General features: G+C 40.0%; 1 protein-coding gene across 2 annotated transcripts in view; it reads right to left on the reverse strand.

Moving 5' to 3' along the window:
• Positions 1 to 1,969: 1,969 nt before the first annotated feature.
• LOC121887111 (myosin phosphatase Rho interacting protein) overlaps positions 1,970 to 20,859 on the reverse strand; it is a 40,847-nt gene continuing 21,957 nt past the window's right edge. The window contains exons 10-24 of one of the 2 annotated variants that reach the window (XM_042397677.1): positions 18,826 to 18,882; positions 18,244 to 18,312; positions 18,066 to 18,155; positions 17,403 to 17,512; positions 16,666 to 17,233; positions 16,020 to 16,157; positions 13,728 to 13,787; positions 8,044 to 8,191; positions 7,792 to 7,909; positions 6,072 to 6,231; positions 5,816 to 5,929; positions 5,543 to 5,629; positions 5,242 to 5,404; positions 4,866 to 4,951; positions 1,970 to 2,974 (exon numbers count right to left, since the gene is read on the reverse strand). In XM_042397677.1, the coding sequence (XP_042253611.1) occupies positions 2,903 to 2,974; positions 4,866 to 4,951; positions 5,242 to 5,404; positions 5,543 to 5,629; positions 5,816 to 5,929; positions 6,072 to 6,231; positions 7,792 to 7,909; positions 8,044 to 8,191; positions 13,728 to 13,787; positions 16,020 to 16,157; positions 16,666 to 17,233; positions 17,403 to 17,512; positions 18,066 to 18,155; positions 18,244 to 18,312; positions 18,826 to 18,882 (2,040 nt within the window). In that variant the 3' untranslated portion in view covers positions 1,970 to 2,902. The remainder of the gene's footprint in view (positions 2,975 to 4,865; positions 4,952 to 5,241; positions 5,405 to 5,542; positions 5,630 to 5,815; positions 5,930 to 6,071; positions 6,232 to 7,791; positions 7,910 to 8,043; positions 8,192 to 13,727; positions 13,788 to 16,019; positions 16,158 to 16,665; positions 17,234 to 17,402; positions 17,513 to 18,065; positions 18,156 to 18,243; positions 18,313 to 18,825; positions 18,883 to 20,859) is intronic. The other variant, XM_042397678.1, reaches the window with a different exon arrangement.

Raw genomic sequence — 20,859 nt, forward strand, 5'->3', positions numbered from 1 at the left:
GCTATCAGCTGTGTTGTAACTCCGGGTGGCTTGACAAGTAAGCTGAGCAGCAGTGGAGCAGTTGTCACCCAGCTGTAGAGCAGAGAGGCATCATGGGAACACAGTGGTGGGACCTGTTTCCATCCAACCTACTGACCCTCAGAGAACATCTGCTGTCATTTTAATATAAAATAACTTTAACATGGCACATTTTCAAATGATTTGTAAACATCTGTTGCTCTGAAGAGATGTTTCACATGATGCAAGTGCCTTCTGACTGTCTTTCTTTGATTAGATAGTTGGTGATTCATAAAAAAATCATTAAAAAAAGATAAAAACACTAGAGTGAAATTTCAGAAAAATACTATAAAGGTTCCAGCACTTAATTATGGCACTTCTGCAAAGTTGGGGCATTTGGAAGAGACATATTTAAAAGATTCATACCACAGTAGAATAAAAAGTGTGTATATGCCCTATTGAGAACCAAATACATATACTTTTTAAATATGGGGAATAACATTACATTAGAGTGGATATTTACAAATGTTAAACATAAAAGTTCATTCTTGATCTTGGGAACAGCAGTTCGACAAAAGACTTAACTCCTGGTTCCACTTACTTGCTTTTTCCAGAGCTTTCAATTCTATCATAGTCATCACGCTTCATCAGCGGATTTTCTTCAGTTGTCATGGAAACGGTTCTGTTGACATGCAAAGCTGTCTGAAGTCCGTGTCATGCGGTTGAGAGCTTCAAGGTCAAGAATCCACTCTCATGCCTATAATTTAAGTGCAGGAGGGGATGAAGTCATAACAGCTTCTTCGCTCACATATCAATAATTCCATCTACATCACAACTGAGCAAGCTCCATTTGCTGATGAAGACTATGTGAAATGGCTGAAAACCCTGGAAAAAGCTTGTAAGTGGAGCTTGAGTTGGGGTTGTTTCATCCAGAATGATATTCACAAAAGTTTGTGCCTGTTTCAAGACACATTCAAAGCCAAATCTTGAAAGATTTTGACAATCTAACACTCAGAACATATTTCTACTCTGAAAAAACTCAAATGTGCACATATTTGAGCTCTTTCCTTCATTCTTACAGACACTCAACAGCAATATTTTTTAATGTTAACACCTTTTGTAAAGCAGAGAGCAAAATTAAAGCTGTCATCTGAAGACAAGCTGTGACAGACATTAACAGTACAGAGTGATGTTTCAAAAGGCCTCTGTGTTATTTACTGTTGGGAATTTTCGCCGGTGGCCACATCGCTGCGTCTCACTCGAGGTTATAAACACACCTGTGGTTGATTGCAACACTCTTACCACTTTGCACACTGAGACAGGAAGTGGCCCTTTTTCAGGTTGAGACATTTCAACTTCTCATAGCAGGAAAGGTACAGATGGAACTGATAACATTTAACGATGGCTCCGTTCCATTGAAATGTCCCAGTGAGCAAACATGTACGATATCTGGACACTGGAACTGGCACACCTGAATGTAACACCGCTATTATTACTGTTAATAATTACACCTGGGCTTTACTGCCATGACATGGTGAACTAACTACTGTGGAAAAAAGGTCAGTGAAGGACAACCAGTGGTCATCATTAAGTCAGGTTGATTGATTTCTATAAAAATGAGGTTAGTCATTATGTAATATTTGGTTTTGTTCCACTTTCACTTTCCTGTACTGTGTATGTTGATTTGCAGCTTTCTGAATTTCAAAAATGGAATCAAACTGAAGTCAGTATGAATGTAATAGTTACAAAAAGGCTTCAGTCCATATAGATGTCAGCACTGTATGTGCAAAAGCTACTAAATGATTGGTCACTGTAGGGAGGAAGTGGTGTGTCCAGCATTTACAATGAGCCCCATGCACTGTTATGTTCCTGATATCTGTGCTGTGTGTGAGGAGGCATCATTTTACTTGTATCCAGCATAATGTCTGGACAACAGTAAACATATGAAAGAACTGTAAACAACACAAAACAGTCACAAAGGGTGCAAAAATATTTATTGCTAATAAACCTGTAGTCAGTTGGTGTATATTTGCTTTATATTTACAATAATAGAGTACAGAGGAATGGGAATGTGAAAGAAAAATCCCAACCATTTAAATAAATACAAAGGGACTGCCACTGAACAAGACTACAAACATAACCAACTCCAACAACTCCTATACAGCTGGACCAATGATTGCAGTGAGAGAAAAAAAAAAACTCTATATAAATTTTCATATATATATATATTTAAATTATAGTCAAAGAATCCAATCCATATGCATTCAGCTGTCGCCTTTTCATCTATCTCAGGTTGATCGAAGGATTGCAGAGAACATCTATGATGTTAATTTAAAGTCAGGCGATGAAGCAACATGGTAGATACTTGTTTTGATAATGCAGACGAGCACTTTTTTTTTTGTTCCATAGCTTGTTTACTGAGCAACACTTCCATCTGTGCTGGAATGATAAAGGAGGGGTGGAGCGTTTTAACGTGCAGACCTGAACGCCAGACTTGTTCCTATGGTTTCGTTATGCAAGTATTACTCACTCATCAAAATGTAGCTGTGTTTAGCCGTTAAACATCACATTTATGCCTTTTGGCTAGCAACAGTCTAGGGAGTTAAAACAGTAGCTTACACAGTCATAGTTTTAGTGTATGCAGGACAGATGCTCAATTAAAAACAGTATTTACAGTAAGACATGGCAGCAAAAAATAAACAATACAAAAAATGTCACAGTTAACTGAAGTGCATGGAATGCAAACTCTAGACATGAAATTCAAACTTCATACCATGTTTCTTTTAATAATATATGATCTGTGTTTTGTGACCAGTGTGTAGTGTTACTAAATAAGTCATTACAGAGCTAAAATATAGTGGGCTTCTAAACATGCAGCAAGGTAGGTAGACACGATGCGTCACTGTCAGAACTCCTTAGTGTCTTTATTTTCAAACAGGTGGAGTCTCTGCTCAGCCGTCAGCCCTTCCTTTAGACTCTGCAGGAGTTGAGAGAGAAAAGCAGCTGTTAATACTGAGCATGTTGTCCAGACAGGATGTGCAGGCAGTTAATTTCAGCGTTTCCCTCTGTCACCCAGTGAGTTAATACTAAAAATGGAATCACGAGAGCCCACACACCACATGACATTTGACTGGAAAACCCTTGAACACCCCGTGTTGTATGGAGCCCCAAAACAGACAGAAGTTAGTTAAAGGTTCAGATGAGTCAAAACTATAACTGAATACACCAACGCACACTACTATTAGTTAAAATGAGGTGTATAAGGAGTTTCCTTTAACCTCAAATCAGTTAATAAAATACATTCTCAATTTATCTTTAACTAGTTCATTTTAGTTTTCAGGTCTTTAGTTTTCCCATTTTGGTGTTCACACAAATTAATAATTTATTGATTCACTTTGTCCCTTTTCCAGTTTTGCTTAAACTAGCTAGCTTACCTGAAAACACTGGAAGCTAAACATGCTGAGCACCAGACTTTCAGCTGCAGCTACATTTTGTCACAGAATGTAACTAAAACTTTTAAGTAGTGTTAGCCAGCTAGCCTTGTTAGCATTAGCTTGCTGGTTAAAATGCTTTAGCTACTGTTATGGGGGTTGATAGTGTTATTTTAGCAGTACATAGTATATGGATGATTAACAGTAACTACACTGTGGTTTTATAACAAAAGCTAGCTGCTAGCTGAAAGTATGGCACTCTGTGTATTAACTACCAGTGTTTTCAATGAAGTTAGTCACATTGGTCCAGTCTGTATTCACCACACAAACACACACACACACACACAAACACACACACACTCCCATTCCAACCCTAGACATACATAGACAATCCCATCTCACTGCTATTTAAGCATGAGGAACATTTAAAATAGCAAACAATGCCTGTGTAGCTACTGTAGATAAATGATTAAATTAAATTAATTACTTAAAGATAGAAAGTAAAATAATTGAAGTTTTATTTTTTAAAGTAAAGAGGAAAAGGTTTTTTTTCTCTTTTTTTAACTGACTGATTGGAGGCTAAAGGGACAGGATGAAGCTTTATGTTTCTTTTTACGCTACTAACATTATTATTTATTGATGTATTCAGTCATATATTTGACTCATGGGATAATCAGCTGCTGCCTTTTGTTAGTTTTGGGGCTCCACAGTGTGGCACTGAGTCTAAATAAACAACTGTAAGAAGACACACCCATTAGTTATTATCAAACGCTGTGATCGCTCAGACACACTGTCACTCTGCCAGACCTGACGTCATTCGTTCTTCACCATCATGCGTCTGTGGAAGGGGGGGGGGAATATTCGTGCATGCTAATGTGAAGTAGTGACTCATATTTTATTGAGTGCTTTAGAGGTGGAGGACAAGAGGATGTGCTCAAACACCCGTGGGTGTGTCGTACCTAAAAGGAGAGGGGAAGGAGGCCTACACGTCCCTCTGCAGCCCTAACTGTCCCAGGGCATGTCACGATTCACAGACTGAAGACAGAAGGGGGGAAAACACACCAGCAACTGTGTGTTAGACTACTACCGTGTTTACTTTGCATCACAATCCCAACAGTGCCGTTTTGATGGAGTCACAAAATGAGTAAACAAAATGCAGCTCAGCAGGAATACTGCCAGTAATGATGCAACTGTGGGGCATGCAATGCTGCATGCAACTCCGCATGTGACCTGTAGATGGCAGGAAGTCACTTGAAACTGCTTTTCAGCCTTTACTGTGGTGGGAGACCTTTACTGTCAAAACAGGACTCTCTGTCAGTTCTTAATCTGTTGCTGTTTATACAACATGACACAATGGATGATACAGTTTCATGAGAAATCCAGAATTAACACAAGCGTGGGATGATGGGATGATTCTTCTATTAACAGGAGACCCACCTTTGATCTCATGGTGCGCTCTGAGCGTTTGGCTGCAGCAGCTGCCATCTTGAGGATGTCAGGGTTGCTTTTGGACTTCATGATATCTGGGAGGGAAAAACGTGTCAAGAGTTCAAATAAAGAGGAGAAACAGAAAAAGGAGAAACAGAGAAAGGAACTAGTAGGAACTGGGAACTAATATTAATATTTGTTCAAGTTTCAGGTCCTCTAACACCACTGCTGATAGCTTGGTTAACATTGTTGGGAAGTTAAGAGTTTGCTAAATCTGACTAGGATCACTAGTATGAGCAACCCTTACAGAAAAAAAAGGAAGAAAGGTTTAGGATAAAATTAACACAATGTTCCTGCGTGTGTTTCTGAGTGTTTGTTCTTGTACCGTATCCTCCTCTCTCCACCTCCTCCAGCGACGGCTCCCCGAGAGCCTCGTGAGCCAGCTGCAGCTGGTCTCTGAGCCGGCCCAGATCCCGCTCTGCTTTGGCCCTGACGATGCTCAGCTCGGTGTAGATGTCCTTGTACTTATCTGTTGCATATTTCTTGTCCTGAAAACACATTGTTTGGAAGTTCAGACAAAGGGTAAGCATTCCTCTGTGCTTCTCTCAGCTAGGAATTCATGGATGCAACCAGATTAGAGGACTTCGAGTGGAAACGTTACCCTAACAGGAGAAAAAAAAACTTACTCTTTGGGCAGCTTGGAGTTCATCTTTTAAGGAATTGATTTCCTGCTTCAGGTACTGGACCTCAGACTCTTTTACCCTCAGCATCACCTGGGAAACAAGGGAGGATGAAAAGAGAAAAAAAAGATGAAAAGATGCTTTACTGAAGGCTTCCTGCCTGTTGATCAGCTGCTTATTAAAACTGACCAGTACAGACTTGCTTTTATGGTATGTTTCATATGCAGGATTTGTATATTTTATTGCTTTGTTTAAATGTGATTTCTGATTGAACCTTACCTCCAACTCATAGAGCTCTTTTCCCTGTATTGTAGTGTTTGTGTCTCCTACTCCATCCTCAGATGCCATAGAGCGCATCTTAGTGATCTCTGCTGCTAGACGGTTGTTTAGCTCCTGAAAATGCCAGACAGAACAGCAGGTTGTGTGTCATAAAACAGTCAACATCACTGTCCCAGAGTAAATATTTGTAGACAGGTGTGTGTGTGTGTGTATACCAGTGAGTGACATGATTGTGTGTTCTCGTGTGTGTCTGCACCTGGTTGTGTGCGTTCAGCTCCTGGTTCTCTCTCTGACACTGCCTGAGGGCCTGCCTCTCGGCCTCCAGCGCCTGAGCCAGGTGGGCGTTTTCCAGGCACTTCTGGGAATACTGCTCCGACAACACCTCGATCTCCCGCTGGAACGAACACAGCTCCTCCCTGAAACACAACACAATACCACAGTGAGAGAGAAATAAACACCAGCAGAGTGAGAGGGTTCAGATACAGCTGGATGTTCACACTCTGGTTCAGTTAGTTCGTCTTTACCGTCCGGACACATCTGCAGCTAAAATAACGTTTGTCAAGGTGTAGTGAGGATCAGATAGACAGTGACAGATATAAAAACACTGGATTAATTAGTGTAACACCTGCAGTTAAACACATGTGGTCAAGTGAAGTGTTAGAGCATGCTGAAGACAGGCAGGTGAGCGTTCAGCACCGAGTACTCCCGACACATGTTCCAGCAAGTCATGAGTGACACACGCAAGATCTGATACCTCAGCAGCTTATCAGTAGATGAAACTGTTTGATCGAGCATAAACAAAACAGCCAGAAAATTCACAACATAAAGAACGACAATCTGAGAGGACTGTTTCAGCACAACTCAACTGTTTTGCAATACAGAGAATCAAACCATAAACCAACCATTACCACACCCAGCACAGTTTAGTTCTACCATTTTGGTGAAGTGGTTTTGTAACAACTTTTACAGGTATGTAACAGTAATAACATCTGCACCTGGGCACTAAAACGCTACCGGTGATAAACTGATGGCTGCTGATTAGAGCTGTCACTTTATACTCAACATTCAAACCATCTGTCAAACATTAAAACATTTCTTTTAAATCATATTTCATCTGTAATGTTTTGTTCCAATTCAAATACTCTATAAGTGCAACATATTGTTTGAATTAGTTTGCCTTGTTCCATTCCACGCCCTGTTATCAGTCACTGAACTTTTGATAACAAACTGGAGCAAACTAGCGAGCTGTGCTAAATGTCAGATCATGACACCAAAGTACCTGACAAGTACATGAGTGGAGATTTTATTTTGAGTTCTACCTTGCAGATGGCAAAATTATAGATCAATGTAAGGCTGTTTGATAACATTAGGTCAATTCTATATTCACAAAATGAAATTTGTGAGAACAAAGAATGTCCTCACATGTAATGTATTTAGTCGTCTGTCAAAGAAATCTCAAAATCTACATAGAAACATTATCATAACTAACATTTTTAGTTAGTTGTGTAAACCCTTCTTGCTTTTTTCTTTGTTCTGTTATATTTTAATTATGTATTTTTGAAGACAGATTGTTCTTACTGTTGTTCTCCAACAAACTCACTGCCTTTTTGACAAACTGAAAAGTTTGTTAAGAAAAAAATAAGGTAACTGACCTTTTAAAACTGCTTTACACTACCACAACAACAAATCTAGCGAGTCACCTGTTAGCTTGTCACTCAAGCAAGGCAGTGGAAGCACTACAATGAAGTGGAACAACACTAATTCTACAATGTAGTTTAGGGTCAGGCTGTGTATACTTTTTTGAAAATGTTTCAGCCCTTCTGCTAATGGTCCTGCTTGTCCTTATCCTGGTCTCTGAAACTACTGCTCAAGTCATTTTCATCAACAGACTAAGACAAAATGCATAATCGAAGGCAACATGAGTCGGTTCCTAAAAGCATTACAGCAGCTGCACTGTGTGAGTGAAGAAAACTTACTCATGCTGTCTGCGGATCTCCTCCATGTCTGCGTTCTCTGCGTTGCTGTTGGCTTTGCGAGCCTTGTCCAGCTCCTTCTCCAGCTCTGACCGGTGGGCGTTTTTCATCGCTTCAATTGCTAAGATAACAGACACGACAAGCTTTATTAGCTAGAGTACAACATCTATGCTTTGTGTTCTAAACCTGTATTATCCCTAAAATGGGGTGAGCTAAAAATATGCCAGAAAGATCATAAGATCTTGTGATATTTACCAGCAATGGTGGCTGCTGTCTCCTCTGCCAGCAGTCTTTCTTTCTCCTCCTGCAGGTTCTCCAGCTCTCTCTGGTGTTTCCTCTGCAGCTCATCTATCACCTTCTGATGGGACTCCTCCATGGCAGCAAAGCCCCTCTCACAGGTGGCCTGTGACACAGGACAATATGGGGCAACTGTGAGTTTACGGCTCATCAGGACAAGGACCACAAGGTTCTCCTGACCATGAAGCTGAGCAGGAGAAACCCTGGGCCCTAAAATGTAAGCCAGTGCAGATCATCCATTCATTATCCAGCAAATCACTTGCAAGCTACTGCCTGTTAGCCATGAGCGAGTTGAGCCTGTGTGAGTACAAAAAGGGTTAAGAGGAATGACAGGATACACGATACACTGAAGAAATGCAAAGACAATGAGCGAGGAGGGTAAGAAAGTGTATGCTGCCATTTCCTATCCACGGTAGAACACCTGCTGACAGATATAAACATCTAACTCTGCTTATTCCAAACTGAGCTCATGTTGTTGAGCTGCAGTCTGCAGCTAATAATTCCTAATCTGCCTATGGGCAAATCTTTGATGGAATGTAGGGTTAAGGTGATATCCTAATACAATCATGAATAGCTGGGCGTCTGGGAGCTACACTGCATTTCAAACTATCTCAAGCAAAGAGCATTTTACAAAATGAGTTAAGCTTGCCAAGCTAGCACCTTCGGGTGTTATGGAGAATAATCCTCTTCAACACACTTTTAGAAAGAGCCATTACAATGCTATTATAACTACAGTGCAAGTTTCCACAAGAAGGGATTTCAATGGCCTTTCCACTAGCCCGACTCAAAACCTAGCCCTGCTTCCGTTCTCTATTCACTGCCACTAATCTGAGTGCTCAGTCGACGGCCGTGCCTGGGCCTGCGTCCCCTCTCTCTGCTTCAGCCACACAGGGGAAATGGAGGTCTAGTCTGTTTTCATAGGGATAAAACCCCCTGAGAGCTCAGACCCAGGAACCTACTGTGAGAGGCTGAAAAGTCTCCCCCACAGAGCAAATGTAAACTTCCTGCTCTGACATCAGACCAAGCGCAGGCTTTATTTAGAAGCATGTCAAGCTATGTATCTTGTGTGTAAATATATCCAGGTCATGGCGGGGGCATGAACTCGCTGCTCAGACACCCCAAAGTATGTAGTTAGCTAGACATAAGCCAAATATCTGAACATCCAACACACTGTTAAAACTCCACTGCCACAAGTAAACCTCACTTTAAAAAAGCAAGTTAACACTCACATCAAAATGACAACTGATAATTAGCCCAACCACCTTAAATTTGTTGTCATTTTTAAAAATACTGTTACTTTTAAATAAGTTTTAGACCAACCCTTACTAAACCTCTCTGTGAATACTCACTATGATTGTACAATGCATTGCTTACAAATGTTTCTGTGATCAAATCTTTAGTATCCTGGATACCTTCCAACCTGGTATTCATAAATATTTTTATGTCCCATTAAACATCTAACTTCCATATTTAAATTCAAAGAAGTTCACCTAACCTGTAAAATTAAAAATAAACTTTTTTGGAAAATAAGGCTGGTGATATTCCTTATTTTTCATATTATTAACCAATCCCATGAAGACTAAAACCTACAGTGATACTATCAAGTTTTGTTTATGTATCCAAAGACTGATAAATTATATTCCTGTGTCATAGAGCTCCATTGTTGTCCAAAACCTAATAAAAACAGATCAATAAGTGTTATTTATTTAGACTCAATCCTGCTTGCTGCAGGAAATACTCACTAGCCCATGAAATGTGTATTAATCCGCCACTGAAAATAGTCCCCAGCAAATCCACTATTTACTCCAGTTTGAGTAATGTTGGCTAAAAACTACAGTGCCCAGCAGTTTAATGAAATTGTTAAGCCTTTTAAAAAATGAAAGTAGTTCAGTAGGAACCAATGGGTTTAGGGTTCAGTGCCACAGGCAGGGTAGGGAAGTAAGAAAGTATTGAGACACAACCTACGCATTGTTGGTTTTGGTCTTTTCATGGGATTTGTTAATAAGAGAAATATAGAATAACATAAAACATATCTTTTAAATACAACGTTTACTGTAATATACACTATTCAATTCAAAGTTAAATCTGACCACAGTTTAAAGAGGCGTTTCACTCAAATAACTAAAGTGGTGTCCAGCCATGCACACACACGCAACTAAGTTTAGGTAGCAACTATGTAGAAAATACTATAAACTGTCCACAGCCACATCTAAAGATTTTTCTGGAGTGACTGAGATATTGTTTTCGGGAAGAGACATTTTTGTTGACTTTCAATTAAATGTCAATTTTTTGTGCTTTGAGCACTACAAAAAAAAATTCCATTCACCTCCATTGTTTGTGGTTGGAAGCAGAAATACATTATCTACCTCTTGGTCAAATACCATTATGGCTAAGAAAGAAAATATGCATTTTTGTTAGTTGGGTGAACTGACCCTTTAACATGAGAGGCAGTTATATATCCTTTAATGTTATATTAAAATGCTATGTCATCCAATGTTAATGAGAGGAAAAAAAGGATTAAAATGAAACTGTTAGTAGAAACAGCCAAAAGGAAAAGAGATTAGACCCATAAACATAATTGCTAATTATTTTGATTCTAAATATTCAAAAGTTTAAAAATGGTAAAAAGGGTCAACTCTTTGCCCTTAAAACTTGTGCCATAGCTGAGTCAAAGGGTTAGCTTCACGAGCACATTGAACTACCAACAGAGGAACTCATTTCAAAGGAGAATAGTCTGATATAATGTGGTAGTGTGAAAGAATCTGATAGCTTCTGTTGAATTCTTTCTTTGCTAATCTAATGCTTATGTTACTCAAAGTTCTCCACGTGATGGTGATACAAAAAATGGGTTCCTCAGTATACAACTACTGCAGCGTCAATGATAAAAAATAAAAATAAAAAACTGAAGAGGAGGTTAGAATTCATGCAACACAGAAGAAAACGTGTTTACAGAACAAAGAGCGACAGTAGGGTAAGCGAGGTTAGGAAGGCAAGTAAGGGTTGGGGAAGGAAGGGGATCTGGGAATGCCACAAAGGAACACAAGGCATCACAGATGGCGGACGGCAAGGACAAGGAGCGCTTCCACCTTCAGGTTTTCCAGGTCTTTCTCGTATTTCAGCCGCAGAGTGGTTATGTCGCCCTGCTCTTCGCGCCGTCTCATCTCTTCGGTCATGACTGAGACTTGGGTCACCAGCTCCTGAATGCGCTCCTTGAGGTTAGATGTCTGGGGATGTGATGGTCTATCCTCATCTGTCGAGATCTTGTCTGGGTTTGGTGGACTCATCATGCTCTTCAACTCCTCCATTTCCTGGTCAAACCTCTCCATGAGGTTGGTCCGCTCCACCTCATGCTTCTTCTTCAGGTTCTCCATGCAGTTTGTCAGTGAGTCGATCTCTTTGACATTTTCTTCTGAGCGGAGGCGCAGTGTCTCACTGGCCTTTGCAATTTCCTGCCTCAACTTTTCAGCTTCCTGCTCGTAGCTGTCTTTGACCTCTCGAAGCTCCTTCCTATGCCTGGCTATCATGTCCTGAAGCTCAATGGTTTTATCCACTGAGTCTATGGGCTCTCCTTCAATCTGGATCAAAGTTTGTGATCCTGAGGTGGCTTTCAAAGATGCCTCAGATAGTTGACTATGAAGATCTGCCAGTTTTGACTGGAGATCTCTGGCAACCTCTCTCAATTTAGGACAGTTTGGACAGTCCAAGTCCCCAATCTGAACTTCTCTTTGCTTTTCCTTGAGCTCTTTCTCATGCTGGACTTTGAGTCTAATAATCAAATACGACATGTAAGCTTCTTTAAGGGCATCAAGCAGATATTTAGAGGACTGTTTCTGTTCTTGACCAGAATCAAAGCTTGCAAGAGCCAAAGACAGGAGCTTGTCATCTTTGGCCAGCTTCACCTTGGATGCAATCTGTGTCAAAAAGTAGGACTTTGCCTCCAAGTTCTCTGTTAACTCTTTAAGAATTAGGGCATTTGTGTCATTATCAAGCCAGCTGTACATAGATACAAAATCTGGCTCTGCCAGTATCTCGCTCTCAACTTTTGCTTTAGGACAAATCGTGCTAATCAAGAGCATCAAGCGCTTCTGTGCCATCATCTGTTCTGCCACACCTCTTTCACAGCTGTGTTTGTTTTCCTCTGGTTTTATTTCAATGCTACCCAACAACTGACTCCAGAACTCTCCTTCTAATACAAACCTCATGTCTTTTGGACTCACACAGAATGGCTCTTCTTTCGAAGAACCAAGGTGCTCTCTGACAAATAAAGTGCTTTTTAAATCACTGAGCATTTTCTCTACGTTAACATCTACCTTTTCTAACATCCCTAAAACCTGATTAGTCGCCTCAGACTTCATCTCAATCTCTTCTACTACTTGCTTTATAAGACCTTTATCATCAACCTGCTTCTCTCCAGACTCAACACACTCACTAACTTGCACTGTCTTTTCAACTCTACTTGTCATTTCTAACTTCTCTCGTAGCATCCTTATTTCGTTTTCTGCTTCTCTTAGCTTCTCTCTACTGACTTTCTCTGATTCCTGTTGTAGTGCGATTAGTTCACTGTTCCTGGCTTCAAGTTCAATACAGCGCTGCTCTGTAGACTGACGATTTGCCTCTGTCTCAAATAACCTTGCTTGTGATGCTTCTAGTAGCTCTTTGAGTTGATCTTTCTCCAGGTGTAGCCCCTCGTCCTCAAAATCTGACTGGAATCCCAGACCTTTCAGCGTGGCCTCTTTCAACTGCAGCTTCTTCTCGGTGTCTTTTAGGGTGTTGCCAAGCTCTTCCAATGTAACCAGAGCTTCATGGAGCCTCAGAGATTTCTCATTAAGCTCCCTTTCATAATACTCCCTGTCTATGGCATTAGCCTGGTTTTCAGCCAGTTCAGCCTTCAATCTTTTCATTTCTTCCATGATAAGATGATGTTGTTTGCCACCCTGCTGGCTAATCAGTTCAGCTTTCAGTCTGTCTATTTCTCTGTCAGCCTCAGTCAGCTGGTTCACTATCTCCTGACATCGTTGTTTCAATGCCCCGTTTTCACTTGTTAAAAGTTCAACCCTCTGAGAGAGCATTCCTATAGTCATCTCATTTGTCTCTGAATGGTTTTCAATTTTTGAAAGGGGACCATAAGGGCTTTTTAGGCTTTCATAAGTTTGCTTCTGAACCTTCCCCACCAAATCCTCCATGGTTAGAAGACGGGCTTCGTATTCGCGGATACTTTCTCCTGCCCTGGCTAAACTCTTTTTTATCATTTCATTTTCTAACTCCTGTTGGCATTTCCAGGTCTCCAAGAGCTTCTGAAATTGAGGTCTCTCTGCTGTCTCTTGATTACAGCTATAGGATTTCAACAATTTCGCCAGTTCCTTCAGAGTCATAGTTTTACCAGTTGTCAAGTCCTCCAGTTCTTGAATTGCCTCTGTGCTGTCCTGGAACAAGAAGCTAACCGTTTTTTGGACAGGTTCTGGGGGAGGGTCTTCAACAATGGATGTTTTTTGGGGTTCAGAAAAGTAAGGTTCCTTGATGGAGTGGTGAGAAAGCGAGAGGCCAAGCTGTGCCTGCATATTGCGCTTTTTCAACTCTTGCTGCTTCAGGAGCTCTTTGGTCTCCTGGTACTTCTTTGTTAAACTCTGTGCTTGAGAACTAACCAGTTCTGGCCTCTTCGTCTGGGGCGTCACATCAGCCTCCAGACCCAAAGGGTGCTCCAGCTTAGAAAAGGGGACCAGACAGTTGGTTAACACACAGCAGGGGAGACACAAAGCTTGCTAATAATTCTCAGCGTTATCTATCAATCATTTCCCTCTAATTTCTATTAAAAAGTGACATTACAATTAGAATTCCCACATAATAATCTCAAATTATGTAAATGTAAACACTGATTAAAAACATTATAAAATTCCCTTAGGTTTTAATGGTGTAAATTAAAAGCAAAGAAAAGAGATTTAATGGCCGGGGTTAGTCAATCACAACAGAGCATGCACATTAAATGGTTAAAAGTTACTTTATGTGGTAAGTAATGCAATATTAGTTGCAGCTGGATGGTTTACTAAAGGATGGAAGGCATACCAGATCCTACAAACACATTTCTGAAGTTCTCTGGTCCAAACTCATGTCTTGCACCAAAACAAAGCTTTTCTGAGTGGAGACAGTGAATCACATTATCCAACTAAAGTCTAATGCTGAAACATATTTTCAAACTTTCTCCATAAGACAAAGAGCAACACAAAACTTGCATACACTATATTCTAATAATCAAAACAGTTCCTGACTGCAACCACGAACAAACTAAATTATCTATAAAAGGATTCATTCAGTCTCACTCTGGCAAATCCATCCATACATCAACACACAAATATAGGAATTCATTCAGCATCATACATTTAAGCCATTACATAGCTGACAATATTTGTTAAAAAGAATAACAAATTGATGGTCTTTATATTAGTTAATAGAGGATGAGAATCTGATGTCCATGCAAATAATTAGAAAACAAGCCAAGAGGTTATTATTCATACACGTTGAGCCAAACATTTCAACAACTAAAGCTATTACATCAGTGACTATGCAGGATAACATCGTTCTAAATTCAAATTTAAGGTAAACGTAATTAACTAGTTCAGTCAACTGCTAGAAACAATCAGACTATTATTAAAGAGGAAGTCCATCGATTTTACAAAAAAAACTTAGGTTTACTCGTCATGAAGAGTGCAGCACTCAGCCAGTGAAAACAGTTGTATAATCAATGGTTCTAAGGGGATATGGAGTTTGAAAGATGAGGGTATTTAACAGGCAGGGGAGATCTAATGAACGATGCTACGAGTCGCATTACAGGAAATATGGGATCCAGTGTTTTTGAAGCTTGACTCATATGACAAAAAAATCAGGATATCTCGGTTTCTGCTGCACCAATTTTTACCATTCTTTTTTAAAATTCTGCAGTGCAATACTACATTGCTGGGGTACCCCTTAAATATGCGCATGAAAATAAAAATGGAAAAAGAAAATTTGATTTCAAAAATAAAAAAACAAAACCAAAAACCAAAGACCAAAAATAGAAAATGGACAATAAAAGAAATATTTGTAGAAATGTTTAAAATTGCCTTCAGCTAAAATGCAAAATACTTTTTTCTTCTCCTTTTCAAATGTTTTATTTTTCTTCCTCCACATTCCATCTGCACTTTTAAATCTGCTATTTTCATACTTTGAACTGCATGTAATTGAGGAGACATGACCATCACATCACTTAGGAAACGATAATGGCGGGTGGAAACATAGCAACAGAAAAGGGAGGAAGGAAAATTAAAAACAAGATACTTTTTATTTTCTTTTTGTTAATTATTTTGTTCATTTGTATTGTGTACTTTTCTGTTATCTAGTATATTTCCCATTTCATCACATCAGTTTGTCAAATAGTTTTAAATTAATTTTTCTTTTTTTTTTTATTTTAACATCTAAATGAGGCCTGATTATCCATAGTAACAGAGTAAAATAATTAATTTACAATCTTCTCTTTTTTATTTTGAGTGAAATATTCCTCTATAAGTCACATCAGCAACCACAAAACGAGTTCTTTGGTCAATAATCAAAACAATACTCTGATACTGTAACTTCTGATATACGGTAGTACAGACCTATGAAACGGACAGAAGAGATTAACTAGTAGAAGCCAATGAAGTAATAAGATATCAATGTTTTTTCCACATGCAATGAACTCATGCAAAGGCACATATCTGTAGCCATTTTGTTGCTTCAATGTCAGTTTGTTGGATGTTTTCTTATAATAAAATACAACATGCAAAGGATGTTACAAATGGAGGGGAAAATACTGCTCAATTGAGAATATGCACATGTAATCTACAACAGGACTTCCCATCATAGCAGAATAACGTACAGCGCAACGCTGCAGCTGCACGCTGAGGACATGGAGACCAATGACTCACCGGAGAGATGTAACCCGTCCGGATGTCTTGCTCTCTTTCCAGAGCTGTTCTCAGCTGGAGCTCCAGCTCCTGCTTGTGCTTGTTGGAGTCAAGAAGCTGCTGGTGACAGCTCTCCAACTGTGACTTCAGGTCTTCTATCTGCGGAGCAGCAGGGAAAACATTTGATTAGTTGATGTTTTTAAAAGATGTGCTTAAAAGGTAATTAAATTTTTATGGATTTTCAATGGGGGAATTTCACATGACCAATTATTCAACTTAATCACTGACGTTTTTACTGCCCAGATGAAGGACATATAGCAAAAAATATGACACTATGATACTATTCATTTTTGGAAATTTATATTAAAAATTTTTTTTTAATTGTGTATGAGATAATACCTTATATAAAAGCTATCAAAAGCCAAGAAATTGGATCCCTCAGGAATCAAATTGATGTAATATATGTATATATTGGTGCTAATGTTATAATCACTCTTTTCTGAATAGATAAATAGCTAATACTTCCGTACACCAACTTAAAGTTTATAAGCAGGCTGTGGCCTGCAGCTTGTTGTGTTTGCAGTCACTAAATTTGATAGTAAGAGTCAAGAAGAAAGCCCCTTCTGAAAATATTCTCCAACATATACAGTACAACAGGTATACGTACCCCTTGCTTGTAATTGTCCAACAGCTGCTCCAGCTCTGCAGTGTCTCTGGATTGTAGTGTAGAAGGCAGAGGCACCCTCCTCTCCTCCCGTGCCGGTGTCTTCTCCACCTGTCGCCAGTGTTGTTCAATTACCTCCTCCACCCTCTGCTGCCTTTCCACAGATGAAGGGGCTAATAACTCAGGCCCTGTGTGTCCGACTCCCTCTCCACTCTCAAAGTCTGTTCTCCCTCCTTCTTTAACAGATGTTTGTTCCACCGATGTCACAGACTCATACCTCTTCCGCCTCTCCTCCCTTCTCCGACTGCGCTCCAGCTCTCCCAGGTCTGCCTGGAGGCTCTCGGCTTCCTGCGCTCGCTGCTGAGCCAGAGCCTGAGCGATGGGTCTGAACTCGGCCCAGTCAAAGGTCTTCGAGCGGCCTTCTCGTCTACGCTCACGCGCCCGGCTCTTTATGACCCCCTGCATGGATTCTCTCTCCACAGACGAGGCTTCAGAGGAGGGAGAGTCTTGGGTTACGTCTGGCCTGACCAGACCCTCCAGAGGAGAGAAGGAACCGTGATCCTCTGTTGAACTGAAAAACAGCGAAAAGGGCAAAGATTTTAATTGCAATTCATCTAAATTGCCCAGAGTCCATGACCCTAATGATGCTCTTGGGATGATGTTATTCCAAATCTTTCCAGTTTAAATCACTCTACATCATCATAGTTAATAAATGTGTGCAATAGTGTGATTGTACCTACCTTGCCACATCAGGAGCAGTGGAGGGTCGGACGTTCTTCATGACTGCCTGGATCCAGTTCCGCCTAATACCTGCTGTCATAGCCGACAGAGTGTGGACTCCCTCCTGGGTCTAAACATTTCAAAGCTCTAATAAATATAACAGCAAGTCATCCAAAAAACAGAAAAAATGCTATACTGAATCTATCCCTTTCATATCTCTGGGGTGCATTAGGCCATTGCCGGTAATGCTGCACATCAATGAGCAGCACTGCTTTATGGCAATATTGAATATATACTTGTAATACCTTGTTTGTCAGCTATGTAATTCTCTGGATTGGCCAAAAACATATATATATAAATATATATATATATGTAAACATACAGTTATAGAGAATTTTATTCATATCACTTATCCCAATTTAGACTACTACTTTAGTTGTGTCTGTAGTTTGTGGTGATGTTGTCCTGCATTATATTGAAAAGGGTTTTTAATGTAATGGCTTCTCGTAATCTTACCGTAGAGTTCAATCAAATAAATTAAAAGGATGGAATTTAAAGAGGTTTTTTCCTTTAGTTAAAAGCTTTATGTGGGGGGGGGGGGGGGGATGGAAAAACAAACGACCAAATAAAACAAATTTATAGTGAACACATTTGTCACTTATGAGTAAGACAAAGTCTCTTACGTGTATTTGGAACCCATAGTTGCGTTGAGCCTGGTATTCAGTGACATTGTAGCACGTACACAAGTCAATCTCACCATCCAGGTCAGAGGCCTGAGGTAACACAAAGATGAGATACATGAAGAATAGAACTAATGCAGCAACAGAAACGTATGGAGAAAGTATTGATGTAAAGGCTCACCTCTTCTGCTATTGAATCCTTGTAGTATCGCAGGCTGTGATCCGTCAACACAAACCAGTATTTCTTCCACTACGACATGGAAAAGAAAAAAAAGAAATTTGACCTTCACAAAGTTCAAAGAGAGAGTTTTGTAAAGCAGACACTCACAGCTACACATCATGTTAATGTGATGAGTTACAGAGAGATAGAGAGTCACATATTGAACTTCTAGTCAATCAATAAAACCTGTTCTGGTGCCGCAGAGTTTATCTCTCCGTACGCCGTATAAAGATGTGTTTTAAAGCCTTCGGGCTCCACCCTCGACTTTTAAGTGTTCTCCATTGAAGATGCAACATCAAAGTCTGACCACACCTCTTTAAAGGCCATAGAGTGCTACAGACATTCAAGAGTGCTTTAAGTGGACAGTTCAGACGCTGTTTGAACCTGTTTTGACTCCCTTTTTGATGACCTCATCGTAAGGTTTCGTGTGAAAATGCAACTTTTTAAAAAATAAATGTCATCATATATTTACTCTGTCTGAACGGTTCAAAGTTTGATCTTTTCGATCTTCAACAGTTTTTACTTCATTCATACATACAGTACCTGGCCTTGCTCATCCAGCTTCACCATCCAACCTTTCTTGAAGTTCAGTAAATCCGGCTACAAATAAAAAGACAAAAGAACAGATATTGAGAAATCATCTGAAATGGTACTGAAAAAAAAACAACTTTGCACATCAGAATGTTTGATTTGAGCAACATGCAAGATGACATCAAAAGCAGTCAAATATAAGTACAAACCATTTCATTTTTATTTTGTGAAAGTGTTTCATTAACAGATCATTACCACTTACCTCGTGCTGAAAAGATAAAATAAAGCAAATTTGCCCTAAAAATGTAGTCAGAAACAATTCTTAAAGCATAGATTTTCTACATCAATATGTCAAAAATGTCAGAAAATGAAGAGCAGCAAAAACACATGCTCAGTCAAATCAGGTGTCAGAGGGGGTAGAAGTTGACCCTACCAATGGACCGGACAGATTACAAGGAGAGGAGATTATACAGTCTGAATGGGAACCACCGGCCAGGGGCAACTTCTGCCTGCTTTATTGTCGTTCTGTGCTTTTCTAGCTGATGGAGCAGAAGCTGGTGCTCAATATTGTTGTAATCTGCTGTGATTCCACACAGTGGGAGACACACACACAAACACACACACACACACACACACGTGAACCGTGACCTCAGGAAGCAGTGCTGAGTTGTGATATACACCCTAACACACAGACACACACACACACCTGGCTCACTTCTCCAACAAACAGACAGATTATAACACACATGGCACAGAATGGGTGCATTGTTTACACGCAGCGGGCAAAAATCTGCACACAGAGGGGAGCAGGATGAGGAGCGTAACCTGGAGAGGAGAGAGAGAAGAGGGGACTGCGCTGCCCCCTGCAGCACTGAGGTTCGGCCAACAGCATCCACACCCTCACACCACCACACCAGAGAAACATTAGTCTTGAGGAGAGAAGCAATAAACTACGATATAAATCATACACTAACATCACGTCCTCTCCCATAATATACCACATGATGATTAACAGTCATACAGTCATATAATGAGTGTGACACTTAATTGCATGTTATGGGGAAATGGGCAATAAATATTTGGGCGTTTCTCCAATACAACCAGGAAAAAATGGTTTTCCGAGCTGCCATGAAACCTGCGTGGCATTCTGTCCAGCTTAGCTTTGAATATAGTTGGGGGACGTTCACAGAAACCTTTTTTTTTCAATTTTTAATTCTCCTAACTCTGTTACCTAACTGAATCTAGCCTCTCAGCCCCAACAACAACCCGGCGACCTCTCTCCACAGAGCTGAGGACCTGGCACTGATGCTGACCCAGGATCCTACAGCTTAGCAGAACAGGAGAGGCTTTGTCTACAAACCACAAACGCGCTCAAACACACTGGTTTTCAGAATCAAATCCACGTTCAGGTTTTAGTTTGTGTCAAAAGTATGATATGAGTTCAAACCTGTTCATTCATTTATTAGCTGATAGAACCAATTATCTCTCTCTGTCACTTTCACTATATCTTGGGAGATCAATGTCTTCTACTGGCGTACTAGGTTGTTTTTAGTACAATATGCAGGCTTTCACAGCAGCCTAATGTGTACATTACATTTTCTGATACAACAAAGCTGTACAGGCAAACTCTGATAAACCGCCTGTACGCTACCTAAACATTAACAAAACCACTGACACATAAGTTGCAAATGTTATCTCATTTTAACCCTAACTGTTTAAGCTGGTGATATGTTGGTTACTATGTATCTGTAAACTTGTTTTGATGATTTTCTGTCCTCTAGTGCCCAAAAAATGTTGAATATAGCTTAACATATGAGGTCCTCTGGAGACGAAGACCTTGGGTAAACAACAGTGGCTATTTCTGGCTTTTCTCTCTATTATTAACTATGCTGTGTTACAAGTTTACCTTGCCCACAGCAGCTTCACCTTGGACACAAATAAGGCCAAGTCACACCAGAAAGTGGTGCAGCAAAAGTTGTCTGTGTCTTCACAATATATGTGGTGCTACAGGCTTGGTGATGTAGATACTACTTTCAGGCCTAGTTG

This window comes from Thunnus maccoyii, chromosome 20 (assembly GCF_910596095.1).
Source record: "Thunnus maccoyii chromosome 20, fThuMac1.1, whole genome shotgun sequence".
In the NCBI taxonomy this organism is placed as follows: domain Eukaryota; kingdom Metazoa; phylum Chordata; class Actinopteri; order Scombriformes; family Scombridae; genus Thunnus; species Thunnus maccoyii.